The 17,320-nt window shown below is 44.9% G+C and overlaps 1 protein-coding gene across 6 annotated transcripts in view; it reads right to left on the bottom strand.

The window, feature by feature from the left end:
* The window catches only part of TEP1 (telomerase associated protein 1), a 1,162,857-nt gene that overhangs the window by 1,070,903 nt on the left and 74,634 nt on the right, over positions 1-17,320 (bottom strand). For all 6 annotated transcript variants that reach the window (XM_078652640.1, XM_078652638.1, XM_078652642.1 and 3 more), the window contains exon 3: positions 166-321. In XM_078652640.1, coding sequence (XP_078508766.1) covers positions 166-321 — 156 coding nt within the window. The remainder of the gene's footprint in view (positions 1-165; positions 322-17,320) is intronic.

Genomic DNA, 17,320 nt, shown 5'->3' with positions numbered 1-17,320 from the left:
CCACATAAATTCCTGACAACTTTTGTGCAGATCTATCAAAGGTCCCAAATTATTTGGGAATTAATATTAAACACACATGACTATCAATACATAAGGATACTAGCGCCCAACCACAGTTAAAAGGGAAGTGACATAAGCAAAGCGCATGCACAGTATCCTTTTCACCTTAATCATATTCAGGCTTTTCCCAGAATCTGTATCGCAATGTGAAAACTCTTGGAGACTGGCTGGTGGTGGCAAGGACTCCATCTCCTCCTCGTCTACTGCAGGAAGGCAGTACTCCGGCATTGAGGCGCACACATCTGGCATATCTTCAGCATCCTGAAGTAAGATAAACACACTAAAATGAGCCTCACATGTGGAGTCAAGTTCAATGCAAACAACTAAAAACAACAAAATGGGTTCAGCTGAGCTACTAAAAAACAGTCCTATGATCTCATCTGGAACCTCACGAATTTCATTGCTCAAATGCGGTCTATGATGTCCAGGAAATCGTGACTTTAGAGACCTGGATATCTCTGGATTGTTTTCAGATTTTAATATTTTGCTTCATTGAGTTCTCCCAAAGAAGTAATGACTCATACTAATCACAAATTATATGTTCACGTGTGCCCCTATCCCTCCAACTAGTGTACATTGTAGCCCGCCACGATTCTCAGCATCTTACTCAAATACAATATCTCTAGGTATAGAATTAAACATGAGCTTTGAGTTGTTTCTCATAACTTCTTATAGAAAAATAACCGCTCTCGACAAATTCAATGAACTTTCCAAGTCTTCTTCGAGTTGGTCAACGCGTCGTTTTAAGAGTATACAGTTGAGAGAGTGAAGATTCTGAAGGCCCAATACACACTTCCTTTCTTAAGCCAAACATGTGAGTATATAACTCAAAAGGGAATCTGAACATATTTGAGCCTTTCTCCGAAATGGAGGAAATTATGATTCAGCAGTACTTTCAAAAGTCTGCTTTTTATAAGCTAAATGTTTTACTGAACTGTTCAAAGGACCTGAAAATATATTTTTTCGAATATTTGGAAGTTATGTATATTTCTCGAGGCTCTTAAATTAATTTAACCTCAATCTTGAAATGACCATGCATTTATATTATACTTGTTTCAGAAAGGCCTCCCGTGAAATGTAACATTTTGAGTACTGCATCTTAGGCTCCACTAGGAGTTTCTAAAATTAGGATGGAGAGCCTCATTCAACACAACATGTTAGAATGGTTTTTGTAAACAAACCCTTTATGAATCTCTAAAATATGTTCCTTTTGAAAGTTGGGGCACAAAATCACCTTTATATTCCATTATTTTGCAAGCTCTTGCCACACCTCACATGAATTTGTGTTCAAGGAACCAAGAAAGATTGAGCAGAACAGACACAAAATATACTAATTACCATTTTGCGATGTATTTACTAGTTTAATATTACCGCAGAAACCTAACTCAGCCAGTTTTATAAGTTCCACAATTTGAAGACTACTTTAGTTAAGCCACTGCTATTCAAATTCATCAGGGCATAGCTTCTTACATCAACATTTACAAGACTATCAAATAGAGGCCTCTCTGTGTTATGTTGTCTTTGGGTGCACCTCCACTATACCTTCCATTATATTGTCCTTCTATTACATTTTAAACAACAATAGATATGCATTAAGACAATGAATTTAAATGGGAAAAATAAATGATCTAAAAATAAATAATATCATGAACAAATATATCTATACATAAATAAAGGTTAGATGTAAGCAAACATATTAAAAAGAAAAAAATATAAGAAGTCGAAAATTATGGTAAATATAAATATAAAAGAAAAGGGGAGTTGGTAGTTAGGTCTGCGTTTCCATGGGACATGCCTTTAAGTTTGCTAAGAATGTTGGCACCATTTGACGAATCTTCACAAAACTTTCCAAAAAGATGCTCTTCTTTGCCTAGTATCTTCATGGAAAGTTTCAGGATGGTTAGTCTTGCGGGGGCTAAGAAAGAGGGGGTCCCATAACCCCCTTGTAATTTCCTAAGTGGGGGGGGGGGTGAAAATGGCTACAGTGAAAATAGCTGAAAGGAATGGCACCACATTTGGCAGAAAGCTATATTTTGGCTCAAAAGGTATGCTTTTTTTGATTTGGTGTAACTCTGTTCAGTCGTTTAGAAGAAATTAAGGTACAAATATATTTGTACATCTAGACAGTTGGCCTTGAGGGACTCTCACAGGAGTCCCGCAAGCTCAATTTAAATAAAATAGAGCATTCTGACTGGTCAAGAGGGCTTATTTTTCCCTTGGCCCATCTCGCTACCATGGGAGTAAGGGTCCAGCGGATCGAGCACTCTGTTTAGCTGCCCACAACAGGAATAAAAACCTCGCAACAGGTATTACAAGACTCTGGGACTTAAGGACTCTGTTAAAAATGTTTGTTTTTTTAAGATATAGGGGGTCAGGGTGCGGAATGGCTGCACCCTAGCCCTTGCAGCCTGCCATTTAAAAAAAGAAAATATGACCCTCAGGATAGGCCAGGGATTGAGGATCAATGCATTATATTATTTGGGAAAAGGAGCATCCATGGGGCCCATCTCACAGAGGTGAACTCCATCCCTGGCATACATCTGAAAGGGTAGGGTGCGCATTGCTCTCCTCTCCCAGCCTTTTAAGGCCCCAGGGCCCATATTTTTCTCAAAAAGGGTGTGCACACTCCCCCCCTCCCCAAGCCTCTGAGGCCCGTGGAGAACATCTCTGGGCCGCTATTTAATTACAGGTGAGGTGGGAGCGTGGCCTTCATCCCTGAGCAGTTATAGGGCCCTGGGACCCCATCACCCTTTCAAGCAGTGAAACTCACATTGGTCCTGCCCAGCAGGAGCATTGAAAAACAACTCCTCCTGAAGCACCCAGAATGGGTGCATGCGGTGAGCAGATGGAGTCGCCAGGGCCCTAATGCTCCCCGCACGACCCCAAAGTAGTGGCTTGCAAAGCATGGGGTACCAGGGGCCACTACTGGCTCAGGGATGGGGGTCACACATCACCGACCCTTTGGAACAAAAAAGGCCCCAGGGGATAGGGTGCCCAGGGCCTTACAATCAAAAAATGCCTCAGAGCATATGGTTCCCAGGGACTGTAGAGGGTCAGGGAGAAGGCGGCCACACCCCCCCCCTCCCCCTTTAAAAATAATAAGGCCTCGGGGATGCACCAGGACCCAAAAAAGAATAATGCATGAGCAGGAGTCGCTCATTTATTATTCACTGATCCTTGAAGGAGCGCCCCAAAATACCCTTTTTAGGTTTTGCCTGGCGAAAGCTGCGCTCTGCGCAGCTTTTTCGCGCAGGCGAAAACCTAATGAGAACTGTAGTGTGGGTTTGGGTCGGCCCTCGTCATTTATTGGCTGGCTCCATAAATGGAGCATAGCCATTGGACGAGGGGCCTGTCCGTCAATGCCGGACCAGATTCGGGGGCGTTCCCGAGATTCTTTGGCTTTTGCCGACGTCACGCGACGTCAGCCGAAAGCCGGGAACACCCCCGAATCTGGTCCGGCATTGCCGGCACTTCTGCGTCTCTCCACCCCCCTTTCCCGCCCCCTCCCGCTTGTTTCCTGATGCTGGCATCGCAATGGCGCTGCGTCTCTCCTCCCCCTTTCCCGCCCCCTCCCGCTTGTTTCCTGATGCCCGCCTTCCTGCTCCGGCCGTCGTGTGCACAGCCGTTTTGCCCGTGAAAATCACCGCCGCAGCCCCGGGGCCGCGGAGAAGCCGAGGGAACAACCGCTGACGTCACCCGGGAGCCGCGCTACCATTGGTTCAGGCTGCGGGAGGCTCGCCGGGCGACCTGCGCGGTGATTGGCTGCCTTTTTTCCCTCGGTTTGCGGTGAGTGCTGTGCTCGGGGGTCTGCTTGCGGGTGTTCTGCGATGGCGGGAGGAGACGAGGAGCGGAGGTTTTTTGGGACATTGGGAGGGAGAGCGGGCCGGGTGGTGTAGACGCTGGCGTTCGGGGCATTTCAACCGAGGCCGCGTTTCGAAGCGCTTGGCGAGCCTAGTGCGAGGTATGCATCCTCCTGTTAATGTGTCTGATTGGCCGGGAACGCGGTCGTTGCTTTGGGTTGGCCTCGCTGATGGAAGGCATTTGCAAGTTTCTTTGTTCTATATAAACATTCTTCTGGTGCCTGTGCAAGCTATCGTCGATGGCTGCCATCTCAAGGTCAGGCGGTAAAACTGCCGGGTTGTCAGTTTAATTGGTCACGCCCTTATACTAACGGAGAAAATGACAAACTAGAAAGCATTTGCCTGACTCTAACATGGTTATAGCGGTGGCGCGTATCCACGTCCATATGTGCAATCTGGTTTGTGTAGTTCCTGTCACAGTTCTCAGAAGCTCTGCGCGTTCTGCTGTAACCCCGCCCCCCTGCCTCCCTCATCTTCCTCCGCTGCTTCCCAGCCCCGTTCCACAGCCCTAGCCCCGCTGCCGTCTCCGTCGTTCCCCACCAGCACCATGCCGGCCGTGTCCAAGGGGGACAGAATCCCTCAAATTTATAGTGTGAGACCTACATGTATCCTGAGGTACAGTGCTAGACTGGCCATGCTATTTTGTATCTGCTGCTACCGAATTAAACTATTTAGCTATGGTTTCCTGAAATTTGGTTGCAGGTAAATTTCAGTGTTCTCTTAAATTGTACTGTCTCATTGCTGGCTTGTAATAAGGTTTTCAACTTGGACATGGGAGAGAACCTGCTTTATTTGATGCTGTGGATTAAATCTGCAGTACGTAGAAATTGGTTGCCTTGGACGCTGGGTTGTATTTAATCTCTTTGATGCAGTTGGTCGCGGGTGGCTCTATTAAAGTTTGTAGCTAGAGTTCAGTATATATTTATGAAGTGGTTTGCTTGTGCCTCCGTGTGCCCCTGTTGCCCGCTTGTGCTGTGTGGGTGTGTGTGGAGGGCTCTGTGTGGCTGTGTGTGTAGGAAGCTTTGTGTGGCTGTGTGTGTGGGGGGCTTTGTGTGGCTGTGTGTGTGGGGGGCTGTGTGTGTGTGTGTGGGGGGGCTCTGTGTGTGTTTGTGTGTGTCATTTGCGAGAGATCAAGCTAGTGGCATTGTAAATGACAATGCCATTTATTTATGTTAAAAAAAACAAATAAAAATAATGTCAAGAGCAATGCCAATAGCTCTAACTTTAACAAAGGCAAAACCATTGCATTGTAAATGCTTGTTTTAATGTTGTGGGGGTCTGCAGGGATTGCAGCAGCCTCAAGTAACATTTAAATAAAAATTAAAAAAACGGGGTCATTTAAATCGATGGCCTGAGGAGAGCTTACCATATGTTTTTAAAGCATTGAGCCATACCAGGCCCTGCGGCCAACCCCACACAGCACAAACCACACGACCAAGGGCCCTGCACAAAACAACTTTGGGCCTGACCATTGTACCATGTAGCTTTCAGTCATCTGCAAATAGTGAACTGCCACAGGCAACCAACCACCAATGCAGCTAACCACCAGCTTTACATTCAGTTGCCAAAGTACAAATCTGGTATCTCAATGTTCGTGTACATTCGACAAATGGTGCCAAAGTTATAAACAAGTAGAAGCTACTTTGACAGACTCTCACCTTCCACCCATTAACTTTTGTATCCACCTCCTCAGATCTGCATGGAACCCATGATGCCTGCACTTGGCATAACTTGATATTCTAACAGAAAACGGAGCACGTAAATTCCAGACAAATTTTCTGAAGATCTATCAAAGGTACCAAATTATTTGGGAATTAATACTATTTACCCCTTTCTTTAACCATGCTCCTTTGACAGAGCTTCATGAAACTCAAAGTATGACAATGAAGTTGAATATGCGAGTGTCTGCTAAATTTTGGACACATCTATGAAATGGCACCAACGTTATTAGAAAATCAAAGTTAATTTGGCATCTCTTTTAAATTTGCCTCCATTATTGAAACCAGAAATTGCTGGACTTTAATGGAATGGAGTCTTTATTGCTCGATTATTAAAAAAACATTGCAATACAGTACTCAGAAAATGCATTAAAAACCTATATTAAAAGAATTATATTTAAAAGAATTACATAAAACAGACATGTGGTGCTGTCGTCATTGGCTTTAAGAGACAGAACCCTCGAAAGACTCACTTTCCTGTGGACTAAGATTTAACTAAGGTGAAACTGCCCATAGGCTATTAATGCCATTAGTCTCAACTGGAAGGGGGGGTGTAAAGATTAAGACACACGTCTAGAGTCCTTGGCCAACTAGTGGACCTGAGCAACAAATAAAGTGCAATGTGCTTACGCTAGAATAATAACTACGTCAAAGCACAATTGGTTAAAAGGCTTAAGCTGTTAACTCTAAAAAAGTGCTTGAGCAAGATCTAGGCGTCTAAGGACTGTGGTCAACTGGTGTTCCTACGTGCACCTGATGAGACTTTAGAGGGAAGGTCTTTCAAAGTGATCCAAGAGCTTTACATTCAGGAAAAGCAAAGGATGAAAACACTGCCCAAAATGCCAGATAGTGGATGAACAGTGTGTCTTTCTTTCCTACACTCATTACTGTACTAACTTAAAACTATGTACCACTAGGGTGTGCAGGGGACCTTGGAGTTCTTCAATAGATAAAAGCCTACCACATTTCATGTTGATTAAATACACATCACATGAAAAAGTTCCGCTCTCCCTCTTAAATTTGCCTTGTTGATTGATCTGCATGAAACTTGCCACACCCACTAAAGAATAAACATGCTAAATCTTGGCCTACTTTAATGCGAATTTGTCAAAAAATTCCACATTAGCAAATTAACACTCGTTTGACACCAACTTTAACTGTGCCCCTCTTGAAGGAACTGCACAAATGTAAGAATATCAAAAGTCAGCTGAACATGCTAAGCGCCAGCCAGATTTCATGTAAATTCGTCAAGCAGCGCTTAAGGACCGGCAAATCTAAAAAACACCTTTACAAATGTCGAGATATCTCTGTAATTTAACTCTGCGAAGAAAGACCAACATCCTTTTCAAAAGTGAATATCCCAAGCACCATCAATAGGTTTGGACCAAAACAAGTAAAGGCAATCCTGTGAGTGAGATTCTACTTCCATGCAATGTATCAGAGAGCTAGGTTTTCCTATGCGAGTTAAAATGGAACATGATAATTTTCAGTCAAACGGTACAAATGTTATGAGAGTGGGCGCCAAAATTGGTTTTTACTTAACTTTAAAATATGATTTCCTATAAGAAGTTTTTGTGTGCCTTTAACTTCGAAACTGCTGTATGGATGGACACCAAATTTTTATGGTATGGTGGAATCTCGGTCATATAATGCCTTTTTTTGGTTTGTTGACAAGTAGTTCAGGTGTTTTGGAGGGATGTCGCAAACTGTCAATGTCCATTGTGTAAGTCAAAGTATGTATTTATTTATTTTTTTAAGTTTCCAAACGCCTGAAATGGCATGAACGGACAAATTGCACTCCAGTACCCAGGCACAATAATATGTAGAGGTATGCTTTCTCTGAGTTATATTCAGTAGAAAACAATACAAAACAAAAGTGCAAAAAGTAATAAAACAGCACAGGTCAGGAGGCTGGATGCCGCATGATTCGTATGCGGGCTGGTAAGCCCACTCACTTATTAATATCGCTCACCTGGAGGTTTGACAGGTGTTGGGACGTAAAAGGCCTCTACAAGGTAATGAGCATGTACCCCTGCCCCGAGTGTCCAGCCGAACTGATGTCTGGATCCCTAATGCAGACTTTTGTTGGCAAAGGCATATACGGACCCCGCGTGTGCGCCATGACATAGGCCTAGCTTATGCATTGTGGGCTGGCTGGACAAGGAATGGCACCCAGAGCGCTATACTCATAGTGGTGGAAGGCTAACGCCTTCACCAGGAGCTAAGCAGCACAAGAGCTGTGGTGGCAGCATATGGTGTAGTGATCAGTAGTAGTGAACAAGACCTTTTTAACCGGTGTCACTGGAGATAGGCCAACAGGATCCTCACCTTTTAAAAGCTTCCCCTGCTGTGAACTTAATTCACCCTTGGCCTACATCAGCCAGATGTGGAGTGCTGCACAGTGCAGTAGTGACTCTGCGTTGGTTGTAATTATTGGACTGGATGTTGATTTGTGGTGTGCACTACTTGCATTATGAGTTATGAGTCATGCTGACTGACCTGGATCTGCATACCGCCTGAGGGAGCCTTGACTGCTCGAGTACAGCTTTACTGAGAGTCCAGACTAGAGGGTTACATGACCCAGTTGCTCAGGACACATAGTAGGCCGGGCCCGGGGACAAAAGGCATTAAAGGTCTCAACCACCACGATTGAGCCCAGTAACCCCTGTGTGCCCTGTGGCCCTCTGTAAGGTGTCTGACACAGCTCGACGTACAAATGCATCACAAACACCCTTAACTCTTTTCCCACTGTCAGATACAAGGTATACTTATAACTGTATCCACAAATGTTAACATCCTAGTGGATGGCTGTGAATCAACACATTTCCACCCACCGTTCCCTCTCTTAATGTCTCTCAAATATTATATCTGAAGAAAAAGGCCACAATTCATTATAAAAAGTGCGTAACACATGCAGGACATTGAAGGCCTGCATCCCCAGGAGCCCAATCCAATGGAGAAAGGAGACATCCTCAGAGACCAGGTAGATCACAACAACTGGGACCAAGAGGGAGTACAGTAGCAAATAGTGGCCATTCCGGCTCTTCTATAGCACATCAATCATAGACAATGTACCCTCAGTAGTTGGCTAAGTACATTTCGAACAGATGTACAATTACATTGTCCTCATTTCTTGTTTTCTAGTGCATGCAGTGCATCTCCAGTTTTTAATATTATGATCTTTGTTCAAGACACCAGCTATTGCTGTATTGCACCAGGGTTCTCCCATGCAATTCAGCAATAGTTTTGTTAGGTGTGTCATCCACGGATCTTAGAGAGTTTGATTTGTTGTCATGGACACCACTTGACGGCGATATTCTAAATCTTTCTGCCACTCTATTATGCCAACTACCTCACCAATCCAAGGCTGCTTTTAAACAGCAAAAGAAATGTTTCACTATCCTTTATTACCTTTAAATTGGCAGCGGAAAGCAAAGCATATTTCAAATGCCTTCATGAAGTTGCTGTTTCACTGCACCGATAGACTATCTTGGATGAGGAACGTGCTCTTTGTAGTTAAGATATATTTGTATTGAAAACCCCTCGTATTGTGCCATTGTGTTCATTCTGGAACCTTAGAGGATGGCATCCCTGGTCAAAAATTTAACAGTCAAGCCATTATGAAGTAGGGAAACTCTTTTGGCGGAGGAGTCAACAATCTGCCTGCACTTTCAACATAGAAGAGCTTTGAGAAACCTCCAAGTTCAAGGTATCTGTGATCCTCTTTTCTAGAAAGAGGTCTGCGGACCGTCCCTTTGCTTGCTCTGGAAATCCCAGAAATCTGCGGTTGTTACAGTGGACCCTCTCCTAGGCATCTTTGAGGCTTGATTCTAGTATTCTTATGGTCTCTTGAAATTTGAGCAAGGAGGTATACATCTCTAGCACGTACTTCTCAATTCTTTCCACAGCTTCCTCAGTTGCTTTTGTTCCGTCAGCGACTTTCCTGAGATCTGTTCTTATAATAGTCCTCATTACAGGACGTTTGTCGCTTTTACTTCTGTTGGACTCTCTGCTTTATTATATGTATTTAATCATGGGATATCTGAGCCCTCATGTTGATCAGCCATCACAGCTATAGTTTACAGGAGGCTTGAGGGGGCATGGCCGACCACTGTATGTATGCATCTATGTAAATAGCATTCCTATAGCACAAACCTAACCAAAAATCAGTGAAGTTAGGTTCATGGTCACATACAAGCATAAAATCAACTATTAAGAGCAGAGGAAGCCAGGTTGTGGATGGTTTAAGCATTGTGATGTAGCATTCCCTAAAGAGGAGTCTTTACCTCTTTCCTATATTGGAGCAGTTTTAGGGCTGCCCTGATGGATACATGGAGGCTGTTCCAGATCGTTGGTGCATTGGGGAAAAGACCTGCAGTCTTGTTTTTCCTTTTGTGCACTTCTTAGTCCGATGGTGACTTTGCTGCAGTGCGCCGAGATCCACTGGTGATGGTGAGCGGTCTGTAAGAAGGGGTGGTGATTGTGATAGTTGGTTTTGTAGATGGTGCAGGTTTGCATGGGCAACCCACTGAGTTCCATCAGGATGGGGATGATGTAATAATATTACCCCCAGATACCCTATTGCATAGTTCCAACTATTGTCAACTAATTACCTCACATGGTCTCTGCTGGTAACGGCTTCAACTCACTGGATAAGTATTGTCATAACTGGTGATATATTTTGAGTGAATGCATTAGAAAAAACGCTCTTTCCGAATAATGAGGCTTCATGTGATGCGCACAATGCAGTTGTTTTCCATATCTAGACCTTGGTGGCTGGTGTCGGACCATCCCCCCATGGATTAATCATCAAGGCGACTACTTATGAGGAGATGTAGGGGCTTATTCGCGGAGTTGTGGGTTTCAGTGTGGGTGGAAGAATGGTTCTACAAGCAGATTCAATTGGTTTGGGAATATAACACTATCCAGAAGCAGACTAGGCAGTCCCACTAAGCATGTTCAGGTTACACTGCCACATCACCGTAGCGGCACTAATCCGTACTTTCATACTTGTCCCATACACAACATGTGTCTTTAATATTCTAACCTGGAATACAAGAAGACGGAGCAACCAGTCTGAGGACTCCAGAAGAAGCGACTTATTTTGGCATAAATTTGAACACCATAATTTTGAGTCAAAACACCTAATTTTACAGGAAGATGGGGCATTTAAACTATTTTACTTCTTATATATACACCTCCTATGCTTGAGTGGTGGTGGTTTTAATTCATTAGTGGATATATACACACATATATATATATATATATATATATATATATATATATATATATATATATATATACACCCTCAACACTGACTCTCTAGAGATTTTGTATAACATTATTCAGCGTGTAGGCAAATCATGATGTTATTGTTATCTTTGGGGTGGGAGGATAGAATTACACTTAGCGCTGGATCCTATAGTGAATAGTTCTAATCCCGATACTGCTAACCATTACAACATGCCAGGATGGTTCAGCACATTATGGAGGCGGATGGCCCGATGGATGTGTGGGGTGAACTGAGGGATGATACTAAAGCCTAATTATTTTATTATTCAATTCATGACACACATTCTTGTATAGATTTGTGACAGGCACTCACAGAAATGCTATCTTGGATAGAAATGATGAAGTACTAGCCCTGGACTCTTTCGGGCCACTCCCCAGGACTACTAAATGTGAACCTGCCAAGACCCCTACTACAGCGACCATGGTGCTTCCCATTAGAAGCACTCAAAGACCCAGCCTTCCATGCAGGCATGGCTGCTGAAATAGCAACACACACAATATGATGAACGGAATGTTGCACAATGGCAAAACATTCACTCCCAGTCACAGATCTGGGTTTAATCCATCGTTATTTTGCTCACCAGCCACCCCAGGTCAGACATGGCCATATGCAAATCAGTCTTGACCCTGTGCCTCATGGGAACAGTCCAGCCCGAACTGCCAAGCCATGTCTTCCCTGGACCGGAATCAATCATCCTAGGACCGGTTTCTGGCTATCAGCCGTCTTCAGCCAGGATAGCTTGACTCCAGTGGCGTAGTGAGCACGGGACCCACGTCTGGGCATATCCTTCCCACATAGGGTGAACAGCAAAACACACAGGATGATGGACGGAATGTTGCACAATGTCAAAACATTCACCCCCAGTCACAGATCTGGGCTTAATCCATTGTTATTTTGCTCACCAAGCCACCCCAGTTCATACATGGCCATATGCAAATCAGTCTTGACCCTGTGCCTCATGGGAACAGTCCAGACCGAACTGCCAAGCCATGTCTTCCCTGGACCGGAATCAAGCATCCTATTTATAGCTGCTGAAAAAACCTTTTTGTGTTTTTAAAAAAAAAAAAATGTAGGCTCTGTTAAAATATTCTCAATGGTTTGGGAAACTTTGATAGTATATGTGAGAAATTGGTTTGGTATATGATGCACACTTATGTAAGTGGACACCCTGCACCAACCCAGACAACCGTTATAGTGATTTTTGTGGTCTTAGATAACCTTAGAGAGCTCTCTAAGTGGTAACTGTGGAGAGCTGTCTCCAGGATTAGTCCAGAAGGAGCGTATAGCATCTTGTTTTACCAGTACATAATCTTATAGGTATAGATTAAATGAAAAAGAGCCACACAGTGTATTTATAAAAACATGTATTTATTATAGGACACTCACTAACACGTACAGATATCTCCTAGCCGGAGATATACACAATACTTTTTAATAGAAACAGGTAAGTAGAACAAATACACAGTGGTCGCCAGGGGGAGACCAAACCATATATGAAAATAGTGGTATGCGAAACACGTCTTGAATCAAGACTATACTCAGGAGACGTAGAAGTGCCGGGGACCCAAGGAAGCACCCGAGGTAAGTAGCCAGGAGCCCCACGGAGGTCGTGTGCAGAGTGGGAACACTACCGCGGGCTCAATACAAGTCAATGGGTAAGTCGCTGTTGCAATTTTAAAGAAGAAGGTTGGAGAGTTACCCCACCCGTAGATACCTTCGGAGTCAGGATACCCCCAACCACTGTTGAGCACAATAGAGGACTTTAGGACGAGATCGCTGTTGCAGAAGGATGAAATGGTCTGTTGGATCCCAGAGTCAGGTTTGTGTTGAAAAGTACCTGAAAGCAGAGGGGATAGAGTCTATGCCACACCGAGGCGTCCAGGAGGCACGGAAGACGAAGGCCACTCAAGTTCAGTGAAGTAGGTCAGTTGATGAAGAGGCTTCAAGTACGGGTACACCGAATCAGTAGCTCAGCCCGAGCCAACGTGATGCTGAAGACGAAAGAGTCAGTCCTTCCAACCAACCATGTAGGCGCGGTCTGTTATAGCGGGGACAGACTCGTCAACAGAACCTTTTGATGCCTCCGACTCGGTTAAGAGCCGGTCGAGGTATCCGATTCGGTTACCATGTGATGAAGCAATGCAGTGACACGGTGCACAGGGGTTTGGTTGCAGGGCGTTCTACGAGGGATGCTAGCCTCAACTCGATGAGGACAACTCAGGCCTCAGGGGAATGCAGAACCACCACCTGTGTTGCTGAGCCTTTTGGAATGCGGGGAAGCCCAGGTTCGCTAGACTGGTCGCTCTTGTTTCGATGCCTGTGGATGCAGGGGAATGACTCCTTCGCTCCAAGGGAGATTCCTTTGGATGTCTTTAGATGTCCACAGGCCCAGGACGGAACCTGTATGGGGCACAGACTGATGGTGCAGCAGGTAGCAGGATGGCGAGCACAGGGGCACATGAAGTCCTCTCAGTTGCAGGCTCAGTCCCAAAACAACGGACGATGTGATCAGTCTGGCATGGTAAGCACAACTCTGCCAGGATGTCCAGATGGACAGAGTTGAAGTTGAATCGAAACCCACGATGGATCTAGGGACCCACCCTCAGATAAGCCCTTAAGTACCCTAAGGAAAGGGTTGGGACAATTCAGGGTTGCCTCCCAGGGGAGGGGTCAGACAGTTGTACAGTTTGGCGCCAGAGCTGGAGCCAACGGCTCCCGGAGCTGGTTTGAACTGGACTATGCAAGGAGGGTACCAAATGTGCCCTTCTAGCAGACTGAGTGGAGCTGGCAAGCACTCCCACACAACCCCAATACACTAAACCCTGTCTGGGAGGTGGTCACACGTCCCTGTGATAGGATACCTATTGTTCTACCTTCCCCTTCGCAAGCTTGGCTCAGCAGCAGGAGGGCAGAATCAGGTCTCTGGTCGGCAGCACCCATGTTGTGCTATCCGCGTCTAGAAGACTGGTACCGGAAGCACAGAGGGCCTCCCGGAAGAGCTTTACGGTGTACTGAAACATACTTATCACACCGTTTAAGGTGTGGGGGTATGATTCCAACATGTTTGATACCAAACACAATAGGGTTTGTTCCAGCCAGTTTAGAGATGGTTGTCGCATAAAACTGCATGGCCACTATGTATTGTAATGGCTGATGCACTTACACCCTGGGAGAATAGACTCCGAAGGCTGTAGGGGTGTCCTGCTCATGCAGGAGCACCCTCACATTTAGAACCGAGCACCCTGCCTTCAGGGTTGTAAGGCCTGCCCTAGGGGTTGTAAGGCCTGCTCTAGGGGTGACTTATAGGTTTGAAGTGTAGTAACCTTAGATATAGGGAAACCTATATCTTTCGTAAGTGGTGCTGGCACCAGCTTGCACAGGCTGTAACTGCAGGCCTGAAGTTATAGTTTGAGTAGTCTCCCATGGGTGGCATAATACATGATTCAGCCCATGGGGGACCCCAGGGGTACCTATGCCCTGGGTACCTCAGTACCATATACTAGGGACTTGCAAGGGTACACCAGTATCCCATCTGGGAGGTACCCAAGTACTTACCATAACCAATTCAGGGAAGAAGCACAGAGATTGGGGTCCTGGTTAGCAGGATCCCAGTCAGACTAGTCAGAAACCATCAGAGCACCAGCAAAAAGTGGGGGTAATTATGCAGAAGGATCCTACCTTCCTACAGTATATATCAAAGGAATTTCAATGGGGAAACAAACTGCAGCTCTTATTTCTATCCAGGCTTTATTAAATAGACTTGAGAAAGCCCTGAATAGCACTGAGGTAGAAGTATGAGGGCAGGCATCATCCATCCTCTTTGCTTAAAGAGCTTGTAGATTTACACTTCCAAGTCAAGGAAGTAACAAAATCATAAATTACATATGTGGGTAAAAACACATAGGTGCAAGCCTATGATGAGGGTGAAATGGTCAATTTATAGCTCCCGCCTTGGGAGGGAGCAGAAATACTCCAGCTGGGTCGTAGCAAACATTTAATTTTCTTACCTGCCCACACCCAGGTTGGGTGCAGGCTGTGGAACCCCCAGGGGCTTTGAGGATCCCCTATGAACCAAAATTGTTTTTTTTAAGTTGTGGCTGCCCTTGCACCCACACAGGAATTATAATGGCCAGCTCTTCTTGCCACCCAGTGAGCCCACAGGCCAGGCCCCAACTGTACATAAACTGTGGGTTCCCCTGGGTGGGACCGAGACATGCCCAATTATTTTTGGATAAATGAATAATAAATCACCAGCAGGGGTAACTCATTTATTCACTGCCCTCGGCCAGGAGCACCCCATAATGCCCTTTAACCCGTTTAATGCAGCGGACATTCCGCCAAGGTGCGGGCGTTTGACGCAGTGGGCGGGGCTGCGTTGGCCGTTGGTCATGAGCAACACCAGGGAGGTAGAGCTCGAGCACGTAACGGGTTTAAGTGTAGATCTTGCTTTTTGAAAGGCATAGACATTCAAATTCTTATGATTTTGTAGAGCCAACTGGTATGGCTTTATTGTGCTTAAGCTCGTACAAGACAATAAATCAGTGTGCGTTTCTGAATGAGTATTTTTGTGTGGGCAAGATTGTTTCTGTGGAAGAGTGTATTTTTGTATACGAGTGCATTGCTGCATGTGTCAGCATACATCAGTGTGAGGGAGAATCAGTGTAAGCGGGAAGAAATGCACACATTGGGTGACCATCTCAACCCAGGGTATGATTTATCTCATCCCCAATCTTGATCTTTTCATTTACAAATCACTGATTCCAGACAGAGCCGGACTGGGAACCCAAAGCAGCCCTGGTAAATTTTGTCACACCAGCCTCGATATGGTGCATGGGGAGTGCGGCGAGAGAGCCTGATCAGAACAAGGCAGGTTTGGGAGCTCTCCCCCAAAGAACATTTGGACAAAAATGGCACACTGTACACCACATTTTTCATTATATATTCAATTGTATTAGATTTTAAAGTATATTAAATGATGACCTTGGAGGGCACCAGGATCCAACAATCTTTGTTGGGACTCCTCAATGATTCCCTCACTATCACCCTCCAACAGCGCCTCTCATCTCTTCATAGCCAGTCTCTCACATGCATTTCATTTTGTTTTATAGCGCCTTTCATACTAATGTAGGGTGTTGGAGCACTTTACATCACAAACAAATTCAGAGACAATGAATCATATGTGTGTAAATCAGTGTATAGATAAGGTTACATGAGACAAAGGGGACTATAAGTGTAGCATTCATGTCATCCATACTGGTATGCATTTTGTTTTAGGAGTGCTTGGTCTGGAGAATCACAAACTCAGGATTCAGAATGTAACACAGAGGTTAGTTCTGGCTTTGCTAATAATGATTAAATTCCACCCAAACAGAACCTTTGTAGCCACATTAGGATAATGAAAGACTCTGGAAAAAAAACATAACGTTCTAACCTTTACAATGTATTTGCATGCAACTGTTTGATGACACTTAACTCACAGTGCTAGATTATGGTTGTAACTTATGAACTGCAGAGTAACTAAGGGGTGTCTGCGATAAAAGCAGTAACCCACAAAGCTATGCACATTCGGTGATGTGCATGGTGCATGTCCTTTGCAGCAGCCATATTAACCCTCTGCACTACCTTAGATGAGTCAAAGCTGCCACTAGACAAAACGCCACATCTCTCTCCAGAAGATTCATTAATCACCAGAGTTATCTTGATACTTTCATTGTTGCCTGAAACCTACTAGATATATACAAGGAACTCTGCAGCGCTTGCTTTCAAAACTGCTGCACTGCTATTAAAAAACGCCCCCCAGTAACAAAATCGGCCCCCCATTCTTCCAGCCTCCAGGGGAAACGCCTGATGCCCGGTCCAGCCTTGATTCCAGGCTTTAGTCGTATTCGCTCAGTGGAAGTAAAATAAGACTACAACACCCAGAATGCATTATCTTATCATACAAAGAGCCAGTGTTGGAAACATGAGTGCGTAATTAACTAGAGGGAGGCAGGGTCGAATTGGTGAGGCGGGTAATGGGCCATGATCTGAGTTGCAGCTGTGGGCCGCTATTTTTGGCAGCATGGTGGTCGATTTGGGCTGAGTCTGTGCTGTTCAGATGCTGTCAGGGCCCAGTAGGGGCTTGAGCAGCCTCTCCAGAGTCAGATGGGCCCGTTACCTCCCTTTTACAAATGGGGCGGAGGTGTAATTCCTGTTCTCTCGCTGGGCCTGCCCAGTATTGTATGCAAATTAAGCAGGGGCAGGAGGCTTGAGCAGAAGTGGCCTCACTTGTATTCAGGTGTGGTTCACCAGTGTGAATTTATCCGTGTACTGAGTCCTGGCAACATTTGCATTTGTTCCATCTCAGTGAAGTTAAGAACACATTCCTTTTTAAGAGAACTCTGAATAAA

The sequence above is a fragment of the Lissotriton helveticus genome, chromosome 7 (assembly GCF_964261635.1).
Source record: "Lissotriton helveticus chromosome 7, aLisHel1.1, whole genome shotgun sequence".
Classification (NCBI taxonomy): domain Eukaryota; kingdom Metazoa; phylum Chordata; class Amphibia; order Caudata; family Salamandridae; genus Lissotriton; species Lissotriton helveticus.
The sequence above is the reverse complement of the archived record's forward strand: the minus strand, read 5'-3'. Positions and strand labels throughout refer to the sequence as shown.